At 46.1% G+C, this 13,730-nt stretch overlaps 1 protein-coding gene across 1 annotated transcript in view; it reads left to right on the top strand.

Moving 5' to 3' along the window:
• The window catches only part of MACF1 (microtubule actin crosslinking factor 1), a 298,900-nt gene that overhangs the window by 98,705 nt on the left and 186,465 nt on the right, over positions 1 to 13,730 (top strand). The window contains exons 4-6 of the mRNA XM_083512609.1: positions 614 to 716; positions 4,696 to 4,868; positions 10,996 to 11,088. Coding sequence (XP_083368735.1) covers positions 614 to 716; positions 4,696 to 4,868; positions 10,996 to 11,088 — 369 coding nt within the window. The remainder of the gene's footprint in view (positions 1 to 613; positions 717 to 4,695; positions 4,869 to 10,995; positions 11,089 to 13,730) is intronic.

Consider the following 13,730-nt stretch of genomic DNA (forward strand, 5'->3'; position numbering starts at 1 on the left):
CTCCTTTAGCCACCCTTCTTTTAGCAACTGAAGCAAAATTATCCTGCTCCTCAAACTCCTAACCAGGGGGATAGAAGGCTTCCTGTTTCACAAGACATGGACACACAGGTGTATTTTATTACACTGGTGCTACCTTGTGCCACCCTGTAATGCTGGTCTAGGCTGGAGACCACCAGGAACTGAATCTGGTACCTTCTGCAGACCAGACATGTTCTCCCCCACTGAGCTGTGGTCTAAATGTTTGGTCCCGAAGCTGTTTCTGATTCACAGGCTCTTCTGTTTTCAAAAGCAGGACCCTTCTTACTTCTAGGTCTCACTTAAGGTTCAGCAGAGGTGGGTTGGTTCCCTTCCCAGCCAGCACCCTCACTCTGCTTCAGTTGAGTGTTTGCAGTGGAAATATCTTTATTATTATTATTATTATTATTATTATTATTATTATTATTATTATTATTATTTATTTGAGGAGGAAGGGGAAAGGACCCTGTTGTTGGTGTTTCCCCTCCTCCTCCCTGTGCATTTTGTGTGTGCTGCATTTTCCTTTTCTTTTGGGGATGTGTGTGTGTGTGCCACTTTCTTCTACTTGGTGTCATTGTCTGTCCGCAATGGTTGTTAGCAAAAGGAATCCTCAGGGCAGAAGACCCTTCGGCTGGTGAAAGTGCCGTCCTGGTGTCGCACGAGCAGCGAAGAGTGCGAAGAGGAGGAGGATGAGGAGGATAGTGACGCAGTAGGTCAAAGTCCTCCTTGGAGCAGCGTTAACAACTGGCACCGGGACACGCTCAGATAATCCAGGCGTACCTGAGGTTTTGGGCAGGGATCACCTGGGCTGTCTTTTGAGAAACAGAATGATTCTTAACACTGGTGGACTCTAAAGGCACGTGAGACCTTGCTCAAGCTATAAGCAGGCATGGGCCTGGTCATTGCCTGGGTGGGTGACCATCTGGGACCTAGGTGTATGCTCCCTTCGTAAGAGCCATAGCTCAGTGGCAGGAGATCCCAGGATCAATGTCTGGTGGTATCTCCAGCAAGGGCTGGGACAGAGCCCTGCCTGAAACCCTGGAGAACTGCTGCCAGTCAGTGTAGACAATATGGAGCTTGATGGACCGATGGGTCTGACTCAGTATAAGGCAGCTTGCTATGTTCCTGTGAGTGAAGAAAGGCAATAAATAAATTCAAGTTTGGTTTTTTTATAAAGTATTTAATACCAAAAATTCCTATCCCATTGCCCTTTTTGCTTTATTAAAAAAAATAAATCCTAAAGGTTTGATTGACTATAGATAATAAACTATCCTAAAGAATTCATTAGGGGTAACACTGGATATAAAAAAACACACCATATGTATTCTCTCAGTTGGTGTGTACTTGGACATAGTTGAACTCTGTAACTTGCTCCTACAGGAGATGGTGAGGGCCACCAAGTAAGATGGCTTGAGAAGGGGCCTGGGCAAATTCATGGAGGCTAAGGGTGTTCATGACTCCTAGTCAGGATGGCTGTGTTGCAGGCAGTAATGCTTCTGAATGCAGTGACTGGAACCACAATGGGGAGCTAGATGGGTCGTTGGTCTGATCCAGCAGGCTCATGAGAAGAGTGTGCAACCATGTTGCTTCCCGTCTTTTCTCCCCTGACACCAGCCAGGTGCCTCTAGTTCAGGGGTCAGCAAACTTTTTCAGCAGGGGGCCGGTCCGCTGCCCCTCAGATCTTATGGGGGGCTGGACAATATTTTGAAGAAAAATAATGAATGAATTCCTATGCCCCACAAATAACCCAAAGATACATTTTAAATAAAAGCAAACATTCTACTCATGTAAAAACGCCAGGCAGGCCCCACAAATAACCCAGAGATGCATTTTAAATAAAAGGACACATTCTACTCATGTAAAAACACACTGATTTAGAAGGCGATTGGGCCGGATCTGGCCCCTGTGCCTTAGTTTGCCTACCCATGCTCTAGCTGTTATTGACTACAACTCCCAGGAGCCACAGCCAGTATGGCTCTGCTAGTTGGGGCTCATGGAAGTTGTAGTTGAAAGCAACTGGATGGCGGCAGTTTGGTAAAGGCTGCCTTATACAAACGCTTAGCCACAAGTATGGTAGCCCAATTTTGCTGCCCTTCAAAATTAAAGCAATTTCCCCCCCCCCAAAAAAGGTGACCCTTTTTTCCTCTTCACGCAGTGCTGATTTTGTCCCCTTCCCCTTTCATCTCTCTGTTGTGTGGGGTCGATTTCAACTGGGGTTTTAAACATCCACTGGATTATCTGTACATGTTTTCTGGTGCCGGTAACTGAGTGTGTTGATACTAACCCACGAGGTGTGAGTGCATGATGGTCTGTCTTAAGTACAGCAGATCCTGCACACTTCAACAAACATGTTATGGGCTCGCATGTGTTCCATGTTCTTGTGAGCACATGTACATCCCAGGCACATGGGGATGTCAAGTCTCTTCCTCACCGCCTCACAAGTAGAAAATAACTGTTTATGATTAATATGGAAGTCCAATGAAGGCAGTCTCTTTTCTGTTTGGGGAGGCAGACCTTTGTCCTTCCAGAAGGTATCTTATGCCTCCATAAGTTTCCATAGAGTAAAATGTAACTGCATGCTTTTTGCTTGCCCGTGTTTTGAACCACATTGTTCCTTTGAAATGTTCTTGCAGAGGATGGGATCCTGACACTTGTATGCAGGTAGTTTGTCCATTGGCAATGAGTTGTGGGGAAGGGATTGCACCCGTTGAGGTGGAGTGAAACAGAAGAAGGCATGTGCCTTCCATGTATGAGGGACCAGAGCTGAGTTGGGTGGAGCATCTTTGAAAAGAGAGCATTTTTTGGTATCCTAAACACACTATACGATTAAGCCACATTTGAAGCACATCCTTTCCCTCAAAGAATTCTGCACACTGCAGTTCCAAGTCCCAGCAACCCTTAACAGACTACAGTACTCAGAATTCTTTGAGGAAAATAATGTGCTTTAAAGGCATGGTGTGTATACAGCCTGTGAATGGTCTTTCTAAATCTGGCTTCCTCTGTGCTTTGAAGTACTGGGGGTTCTTTTGTGGCCAGCTCAGCTGAAGGAGTTAAAAACAATGGTTTTAGTACAAGTTGCTGTGTTCTCTGCTGCCTGCCCCTTCTGGGGTCACCCACTCATTTTGCTTCCTTGCTTTCAGGCTATCTTCTGACTTAGAGAGCTTCCTTTGGTCTCTGCTTCTTCCTCATTCTGCTGTTTATCTCTCCCTCCTCACTGCTCCTGCTGCAGTTGCTGCGCATAATTGCCCAGGAGCCATCTGGGTGGAGGCAGCCACACTTTGCCACATGGGCCAAAAGGCACTTGGGCCCTAGGCTTGACAACATTTAGGGGCCCCGACTACATGGGCAACCCATATTTTTAAGGGTAGCATGAGACGCCAAGATCCCAACGTTCTCCATGAACCCTGGAATCATGCAGCAGAGTTGCTCAGTTGTCTTGGGCTGGCGCCGGTGTCTGAAAGCTGCTGGGTTACTTTCCCTTGGTGCATGCAGAACAATGCAATCCCTTTGACCCACATTTTCTCTTGACCCCACTCACCCCACCCTGCTATTTCTGTTCTTCTCTAAAGGCTGTTGAAGTTGTCTTCAGGTGTCCTGGTGATGAGAGACAGCAGAGGTTTTAGACTAGGTTTCCTGACTCTTTAAAATTTGGTCAAAAGCCGCTGTTGTGGGCAGGGCACTCTGGAGCTCATTGTTTTCCTGGTGCTCTCTTCCCAATAATACCTCCACCTGAAGTAGCTGTTTGCCCTCTTAGGGGCACAGTCTGTGTTTCCAAAAGCAGCAGCTGGTTTTCATCTGGAAAACACTGAACAGGGGAAAGGGTTATATACCCCCTAACCTCTTTCTCAGCATGATAGGCCCAGTCTGGATCTGCTCCTTCTCTGGGCTGTGATTCACCAAAATGCAGTTGCGGGTTTTGTTTGGCCCTGAGTAACCCTCCAGCTCAGCTGGGGAACATGTGAGCCCTGGGGGTGCCCTTTTTCTGTGAAACAAGGCCTAGCACCTCATCCAGGTTGGGAGTGCAGCCAGTTGCCACCATGCTAGTTCTTCGTTCTTGTATTTTGTATGCAACTCTGTTTGAAGTTAAGCTGGAATTGGATTAGCATTCTCTCTGGCTTGATCCACTAAGCTGAATGCAGCCCACCTGTCACCATGCCCTGTTCCCTGACAAGTCCTTGGCCACCTTTCCCTGTTTTTGCAAGTCCCGGATAGGCTGGGAGCACAAGCAAGAGGCTTATGGAGCTCATGGTTGGCAACTGTGTTCAACTTGTTGGGTCCTCCTGCAAAAAGCTACCATTTGTAAGTGTTCTCAAGCTAAGGTGTGCTTTGCCCACCTGTTGATTGTGACATTTTTACAAATGAAAAACAGGAGTCCCTGCTATCAGCTGTTGACCTGCTTGCCTCTTTCCTAGCCATCTTTCTCTGTCCAGTTGCTTTGCTCTTCCTACCTTTTCGAATGAAAGCTTTTAGCCCCTGCTTGGGCCGTTTGCAGATCTGAGAACAAAAGCAAAGAGGCCTGTCATCTGCTGAGGGTCTGGTCGTCTTTTGAGCTGTGCAACCACACTTTGCATTAGTAGCCCATGCTCAGGTCCCTAAGAGAAAGTGAGGAGGCAGATTGAAGGGAGTACCCAGTGTGGGTGTCAGGACACCTCTCAAGTAGATTCACATTTTTTCCTGGAGTGATGGAGGAGAAGGTTTGCTGGCCAGCTGGAGATGAGTCCCTGTGTCTTGCTCCAAGGGGTTCTTGCGTTGAGTCTGCTCTGTGTCTCTTTCAGCCACGGGAAAAGGGCCGGATGCGCTTCCACCGACTCCAGAACGTGCAGATTGCCCTGGATTTCCTGAAGCAGCGGCAGGTAAGACCCCTCCCCAACACACCTTTCATGGAAGGCAGGGCTGTCAATGGTTATTAGCCAAGCTGGTTATGCTCTGCCTCTGAATTTGCAGTGCTTCTGAATACCAGCTGTTGGAAACCACAGGAAGGGAGAGCGCTCCTGTGCTCTGATCCTTCTTGCAGGTTTCCCACAGGCATCTGGTTGGCCACTGTAAGAACAGGAGGCTGGTCTGGTCTTCAGATAAATTTAATGGCAAGAGAGCCTGACCAAGAACTCCCAGGAATTGTAGCTAGCAGAGTACCCTCTGGATGTTTTGGACTGCAACGCCCATTGGCCCCGGGTGCCATGCTGGCTGGGGCTGATGGGAGTTGTAGTCCAAAACACCTGGGGGGCACCAGCTGGACCAAGACTTGCCATCTTAACTGCCTCCTTCTGAAGGTAGCCCTGTTTAGAGACGTTTTTAATGTTTGACGTTGTCCCTTTTTTATTATTAATTTTCTGTTGAGAGCCTCCCAGAGTGGCTAGGGAAATGCAGCCAGATGAGTGGGGTATAAAGAATTATTCAGTTATATTATATTATATTATATTATATTATATTATATTATATTATATTATATTATATTATATTATATTATATTATATTATATTATAATTACCAGGATTGTTTGGGGGAAACTGTAGCAGTTTGTGTGACAATTCCTTGGACGGAACTGGGAGTGTCTCCCTGTTTCTGTGTGAGCTGACTTAATATGCCTGTCTCAGGGCTGTTACAATTGGGTGGGTGGGTGGGTGGGAGCACTGTCTTGTCAGTGTGCCGGAGCAGCGCAGACCAAGGTGGTTGTGCATTGGCTGACGAAACTCTGCCCACGATCTCAGGCAGCGCCTCCTTTTCCTGCTTGTTCTGTCCTGATGCTTCTGTTCTAAAAGGAAGATGATGACAAGGGTGAGGAACGGAGGTGAGATTTATTACCCTGACTCCCTGGGGCCTGCTGGCTTAGATGAAGGCACGTGCCCTGCCCTGGGGAGTGTTAACAGCTTAATGATAGCTCCTCGCCCAGTGTTTAAAAGGAGCAGCAGAGTCTTGCTGGAGGCTCTTGGTAGCTGGTTCCTCCACACAGACGCTTCAGAAAAGCCTCCTCCATCTTGTTATTTCAAAGGGCAGGAAAAATTGCTTGTCGAGGCACATTGTATGCAGGGCTATAAAAAACAGAAGAACCACCCCAAGTACCCCATAATTCCAGGGTGAGAAACATACAGCCTCCAAGAACCGTTGTGAATCCTCAGATCACTCTTCGGTGCTTCTAGCCTGTGGCCCTTTTTGGGTGGGATTGAGTCGCACATCAGCAAATTCAGGTTGTACAATTAAAGTTGGATTCGTGTTCCTGTGCGGCAAACCTGCTTTCCCACCCCCCTGAAAGCCATTGGGAAATGAACTGGAAAGTATAACAATTGCTTGACTCAATGCAAGCAAATCAGAATGGATGCTCAATGTTCAGTGAACAGTGCTTGGGTGCTGCTCTGCACATCCCTGCCCAGAAACACTCGTGTCTGAGAAAAGATTCATGTTTGGATTTGGGGAACGAGGAGGGATTCTCCCTCATAGTAGAGATCACTTCCACACAACCCATTTATTCATTCTGATTTATTTGCAGGGAGGTTAGACTATGTTGGCTGTTTACTGAGAACATAGGAAGATGCCTTTCTATGGTCCATCTAGCTCAGTATTGGAAACACTGGTTGGCAGCAGTAGCTCTCCAGGGTTTCAGGCAGAGAGTCTCTCCCAACCCTTTGTGGAAATCATTAATGCAGCAATGATTTTCCTGTCGCTGTGGAGTGTCATAGATGCTGGAGTTTTCTAGCTGGCAGTGGCACAGAGTTGGTTGACCAGAATCACATGATTGCCTCAACTTCTGGTCTGTAACTTTCCTATCTTGGCTTGAATTACTTGCAAGCTACCAATGGAGATTATTAACAAGATGTATATATTATTTTTAAAAAAGAACCACCAAAAGCTCAACCTGAATTGCTTACATGAAATAGCGTGAAACATTCATTAAAAAAAAAACTGCAATAAAAACAGACTTTAAAAAATTAGCAAAATAGAGACAACAGCAACAAAAGGTATTAGCTGCTATCAAAAATGGTACATTGAAAATGCCTTCCAGTGAATGTTCATAGACAGGAAGGTGCCCCTGGCCTGCAAGCTCCTGGTTTGGTCCTTGCTGTACCTAAACATTCTGGTGCTCTCAGTGCCAATAGTAATTTGGGTCTTAAGGGCTTCCGTTCAGCAGGGTGTGGGCAGTCTTTGAGGGATCAGAGAGGAGAAGGTTTAAGATGGAAAGGCACATATTTTAGCACTGAGACAGTTTGAATCCCTAAGCTCTACTTTGCATGGGGCCAGGTCTTCTTTCCCTACTGCACCGCCTTCGACTATCACTGTGCTCAGGGCCAATAAATCCTTATGAATGCAAGTCAGAGTTCTGCAAGTTTCGGCTGAACTTCAGAGTTGGTTATGGACCATAATGCAGTTCATGTTTGTGATCAATGGTTCAGACAACCATTGTGAGCACATTTTGGGGTACGGTGCAAGAGAGCATCATTGTCAACTATTCCTCTTCCATTGGTTGTGCTTTGAAGAAGCATTTCACCTTTGAAGCCTCTCCCCCACCCCCGTTCCAAAACTCTGTGGATAAACTAAGCATTTCCTCCAGTGTCAGGTCCTGAGGCAGTTGTGGTCTGAGGTTTTATTAACTGGGTTGGTTGTGTAATGCAGAGGGTGGGGTGAGCAAGTTTGGGCTTGCATCTTACGTGGCCAGCAGATTTTTTCAAAGATAGCATGGGAGGCGGTGAGGAGATAAGCAATCTAAATCAGATTGGCGAAAGGCAGCTCTAAAGCACTGCCGTGAAATATATGGGCAGAGGCCCTTGGAGAAATGGGATATCTGAAACAAAGCAGGGACCTCAGTGCACTCAGGGAGAGGCGGTTCCCTGATCCTATTGCAAAGCCACTCCCCACTGTTCAGTGCAGTGGAACTTGAAGGGGAACTATTTGCTCAGTGCTAGAGCATGTGGTCCGTGCATGTTGTGTCCCAGATTCAGTCGCTACCATCTCTGAGGACCTCCACTAATGAGGTTGAGAAATACATTAGAAAGCTGCTGCTGGTCGTCCAGTTAGGCCAGCCTTCCCCACCTTGTGCCCGCCAGATGTTTTTGCTGGGGCTGGCGGGAATTGTAGTCCAAAACATTTGGAGGGCACCAGGCTGGCAAAGGCTGAGTTAGGCAGCACTGGGCCAAATAGACCAATAGCAGCTTTGTGTATTTACCATACATTGGTGTTTGAGGGATTCTTTCCATGTTTAATGCTAGGGGCAGCATTGAAGACTTGCTAACTGATGTGCACTCTCAAATACCTACGCATGTGTGTCCTATAGCTGAGGAATTTTAGAGGCTGCAGAGCTACCACTCAGCTTGCTGGTTGGTTATGCTCTGCACAGGTGCCTCCATTTGAAATCTGCATTGAGGTGGAGGAGCAGAGGAAGAGAGGGGGAGGGGTAAAGGAAGGCATATAGAGAGGGAGAGGGCAGACACTGAGTTGAGTCTGCACACATGAAGGGATGTAGTTTCAAAAACCAAGGCGGGTGGATGGGTGTTCATTCATTCATTCATTCATTCATTCTTTCATTCTCAGGAACTGCTTTTGATAGGCATTTTCAAATAACATAGTTGTTTCATCACAACATTCCTTATACTGTGCTCCTTTAGATTTTTGAAAGTGAAAAATCAGAATTTTAGATTAAAAAAAAAGAGGTTAGGATTAGGTTAGGATTATGGTTGATAATAAATTACAGGGAAAGAAAGGAAGAGGAAGAATCACATTAAACTATTATTATTATTTTATTTATTGACTTTTTATCCCACTCCCCCCCCCAGGAGCTCATGGTGACATCCATGGTTTCCCCCTTAATCATATAATAGAAGGAGAGTTGGAAGGGGCCCTGAGGATCATTTAGTCCAACCCCCTGCAATGCAGGAATATGCAGCTGCCCCACATAGGGATCGAAGCTGCAACCTTGGTGTCATCAGCACCAGGCTCCACCCTCATTTAATCCCCTAAACAACCCTGTGAGATAGGTTAGGCTGAGAGGCAGTGACCAGCCCCAGGTCACCAAGTGAGCTTTGTGGCTGAGTGGGGATTCGAACCCTGGTTTCCCAGGTCCAAATGTGACACTCTAACCACTATACCACAAAGGAAAAGAATTATATGATGCTGTGTTGTCATTTTTAAAATCCTGTAATTATTAAAAAGCACCATTTTTTCTATAAAATTGTCTTCTTAAGTATGTAATAGGGCCATAGGGACCAGACACACCCAAATCTGATGACAGAACAGCCACTCTTATGGGCCAGGATTTTCAACATGGCCAATCTATAGTCACACATATATTTCTCAGAGCCTGAGAAGTCTCAAGAAACACCAATTTCAAATTTGCTGTGATCAAAATGCAAGGAGCTGATGGCTTGTGGTTTCCTTTTGTTTATTTTCTCGAACAGTTTTTGCTGTTTGTTGTATTTCTGCCGCTAGGATATGCTTCTTCACGGTAGGGGTCCAGAAATCCCAGACACTCTAGGTGGCGCTGTTGAGCTACATCAGGCTATTGGCATTAGTAACACCTTAATATAAGAGAAAATGCAAGAATATCATATCAGGAGCAAACACTGAGCAGGCCTATTTTTTAGTGTTAATATTGGCACGCGCTGTATAGGGATTATGCATTTGAACAGAATTAAAGCATAACGAGGAGGGAGGGAGAGAACCTGCCTCCTAAAGGTGCCAGGTTGGCCCAGTGAAAGAGAACAGCCTCCAGAGATGAAAGTGGGGCGTCATGCCCTTCCTAGTGCTGCTCAACCTGTCAGGACTTTTTACTTTGAGTAGTACTGACTTCAGGGGCTTGCTACCACAATGGCTTTAAAGAGAGCGGACAACTTTTGGAGGAGGATGTCTGGCAACTGCTATTAGTCATGGTAAATAAATGAGGCCTCCATATTCAATTTGGGGAAAATATTTGGGGGGATAACAAACAAGTAGAAATGAATGGTATAGCAGCAGTAATACTCAGAAGCATAGCTGTCAACTTTTCCCTTTTCTTGCGAGGAATCCTATTGCAAGGTTCATAAGGGAATTTCCCTTAAAAAAAGGGAAACGTTGACAGCTATGCCCAGAAGCAGTATTAATACCATAAGGAAGTGGGGTTAGACTTGTTTGAGCGCATATACCCCAGAATTGTAGAGGTGGGAGGGAGCCCAAGTTTCATCTAGTGCAGCGCCCTGCAATGCAAAGGAACAGAGGATCCCTTGTCATGTGTAATAAATATCTATTTATTTTATTTCATAACATTTGTATATAAAAAAGACCAAAGCAATAAAATTACCACTAAAAAAATGACAGCCATAATTTAAGACATACAGAAAGTTAGAACCACAATAGAATAGACTAAAACAAATTAACATCTGGGTAAGCTAGTCTAAATAAGAGAATGTCTTCAGCAAGTGCCAAAAAGAACACAGTGAATGTGACTGCCTGATATCAATAGGCAGGGTTGTTTCCGCCACACTAAATATACTTAATAAACAGTAAAATAATGAATCTATATGCAATTTGTGCAAAGGGTTTCAGGCTGAATCCTCAGCACCTGCAGTTAATATTTTGTACCCAGACAAGGAAAGGCCTTTTCCCGGGATCCTGGAGAGCTGCTGCCAGTCAAAAAAGACTTTACTGAGCTAGGTAGGCCAATAATCTGGCTCCGTATGAGGCGGCTTCCTGTGCTCACGTGCTTGTGGCATGGGTATTGCCATGCTGCCTTCCCGGCTTGTGGTCTTCCTGCAGGCACCTGGGGTTGCATGGACCTCCAGACGGGCTATGTGGGCCTTTGATCTAAGCCAGCATGATGCCTCTGGGGTCCCAAGACTGTCAACCTCCCCCATCTTGGTGCCTTCCCCGTGTTTTCAGTTACAACTCTACAGCAAGACTGATGGGAGTTGTAGTCCAAAACATCCGGAGGGCACCAGGGCGGGGAAGGCTGTCCTAGGCAATGAGGCAGCAGCCAGCACTCTCTGCTTTTTCACCACATCATGTTTGGTTGCCTTCCAGGTGAAGCTGGTGAACATTCGCAATGACGACATAACGGATGGGAACCCCAAGCTGACACTGGGGCTGATCTGGACCATCATCTTGCACTTCCAGGTAAGAAGTTGGTTTCTCTCATCTTTGAACATCAGACAGAGAGAGATGCATACTGCATCTGGGATCCAGCTCAATTCAACATCTGTAGGGTGAGGTCTGCATTTTATGATGAATCCTGATTGGTGTGTTAGCATATCCTAGTGTCATGGAGACCAGAACGTTAGAGAATATGCAGCTGCTCTCGCTGATTGTTTGCATAATTCATCCATTAATGACTGACCATGTGAGCATGTTACAGGCCTTTTGACCGGCAGTGAAGTAATTGGGAAGGCTGTTGTTTGCTTAGCTGAGCTGGAGATCTTTGGAGTTTTTTGGAGTGCTGGGGATGGAATCTGAAAATTACTGTCTTTGAAGGAGGGATGCTGTGATCCCACATTAATAGGACAGTGTTCCTCCCAAAATAATTTTCTGTAATTAATCTAAAGGTAAAGGTAAAGGTACCCCTGACCGTACGGGCCAGTCGTGTCCGACTCTAGGGTTGTGCGCCCATCTCACTTAAGAGGCCGGGGGCCAGCGCTGTCTGGAGACACTTCCGGGTCATGTGGCCAGCATGACGAAGCTGCTCTGGCGAGCCGACACCAGCGCAGCACACGGAAACGCTGTTTACCTTCCCGCTATAAAGCGGTACCTATTTATCTACTTGAACTTAGGGGTGCTTTCGAACTGCTAGGTGAGCAGGAGCTGGGACCGAAAGACGGGAGCTCACCCCGCTGCGGGGATTCGAACCGCCAACCATGTGATCGGCAAGTCCTAGGCACTGAGGTTTTACCCACAGCGCTACCCGCGTCGTAATTAATCTAGGCGGTCACAAAAAATCCTAGGATTTTTGTTCAGCATCTGAGGCAGCTGTGCTTCCTCAGCTTGGTAGATGAGTTTGGGTCTCTGCTTAGGGTCTGAACATCTCAACACGTGTGTTGGTGGTTATTTGTTTCTGAGAAGTAATTTTGTCATAGGACAGAGATGAGGAGCCTCTGGTCCACGAGATGTTGTTGGACTGCAGTGCCTATCATCCTTAATTGGCTGATGGCAGCTGGAGTCCAACACCTAAAGGGCCAGAGGTTTCCTACCCTTGGCATGGGATAATGCAAATAATACTATATTCCTAGTGCAGCCATAAGGAGAACATTATTTCCATTTCACAGCTGGACCATGTGTTGCTCAAGGCCACATGCAGAGTCTATTGGGGGGGGGGGAATGAGCCCAGGTCTTTCCATTTCTCTCCTTTGTCGGCTCATAAATTTGCAAGCAAGTTACATCATGCACATTATTGGCTGCATGTTTTTCAATATTTGGTTGCAAGAAATGGCTATATTTTATTATTGGATTATCCCCACAACACCTGGATGGTGTCAGTTGAGAAGTGCCTTCAGGCATAGCAACTGTTTGGTCATGAACTCTGCTGTGATAGAGTGACAGGTGAGTCGCCTTGCTTGTTGGTATGCTTTGATGGTGGGTGGTGGTCCTTGTGTTGGGAAGGCTGTCGGGAACTGCCATGGGATGCCAGTTGGGCCAGGAGACCAGCCATTCTATTCTCTTGAGTAGTTCTGGTAGCTCACGCATTTCCTGTAGAACTGAGTAAATAGATATTTGTCTCCACCCTTTTATCTGATGGATGTGAGGTTTTCCGCCTTGTGGCATTCTGCTGGGACAGTTGTGCTTTGAGTGCCAGGCCTGACTGGGAGAAATGCTCCCCATGGGATGAACATTGTGCCCTACAATCTGCATACATGGTACCGCTGGCAATCCATCTGTGGACACCTCCTTCCACCCACACTGTCTCATCCCACCAATGGAAACCTGGTTCACTTTCCTAGGAAGTGGGGCAAATTTGATGGCAACTGTGGGTGAGTGAGTGCCATTGAATCCAATTTTATCGAAGTACCGGTAGATGCCCTCCTCATGGTTGCTAGGTGTGGACTAGAAGCCTTTTTTCTTTAAAACACACACAATTCCTCTTTTTGAACTATCATAGCAAAAGAAGGCACAGTAGATACCAAAACAAGTGACATCTACACATTTACTGCAAATCTGTATTTATCAGATACAGGCCAATATTTTAAACCAAGAAAGAGCCCACAAAGAGTTTGGACTTGGAGCTGGAGATTATCACAGATCATTCCGTCTGCCACACTGGGTGTGAAGGAGGATTAGCCCAGGCTGGGCCGCAACATATTCCGGAGTGTAGAGATTATGATGCCAACCCCCTTGCAGAAGCTAGTCAGGTTTGGGTCTGGACAGTGCCTGGAGACCACATTCAGGATTCATGTTGGCAGGATGGCAGGTTATATTCAGGCCTTTAAATTTTTAAGATGAGCCAGTCATTTTTAGTATCATTCTGCATTGTTTATAATGGTATTTTATGGGTTATTTATTTATTATTTATTATTTAGTTAGAGCATTTGTACCCCACTCTTCAGCGCAAAAGAGTGGGCTTACATACAAATCAAATTAAAGGTCATCTGGAGGGAACCAGGCTGCCAAAGGCTGATTTTGAGGTTATTGGCTTCAAAATCTTACATATACTTCTGGAAAAGGTATTGATTCCCCACCCCACCAAAGAAAACCTCCACATTTGATGTGAGGGATCTTTGTTGTCTGTGGACACTAGATGGTGTTGCTGTACTGAGAAAGAAGGGGATGGA

Source organism: Podarcis liolepis (genome assembly GCF_965112155.1).
Source record: "Podarcis liolepis genome assembly, chromosome: 7".
Taxonomy (NCBI): domain Eukaryota; kingdom Metazoa; phylum Chordata; class Lepidosauria; order Squamata; family Lacertidae; genus Podarcis; species Podarcis liolepis.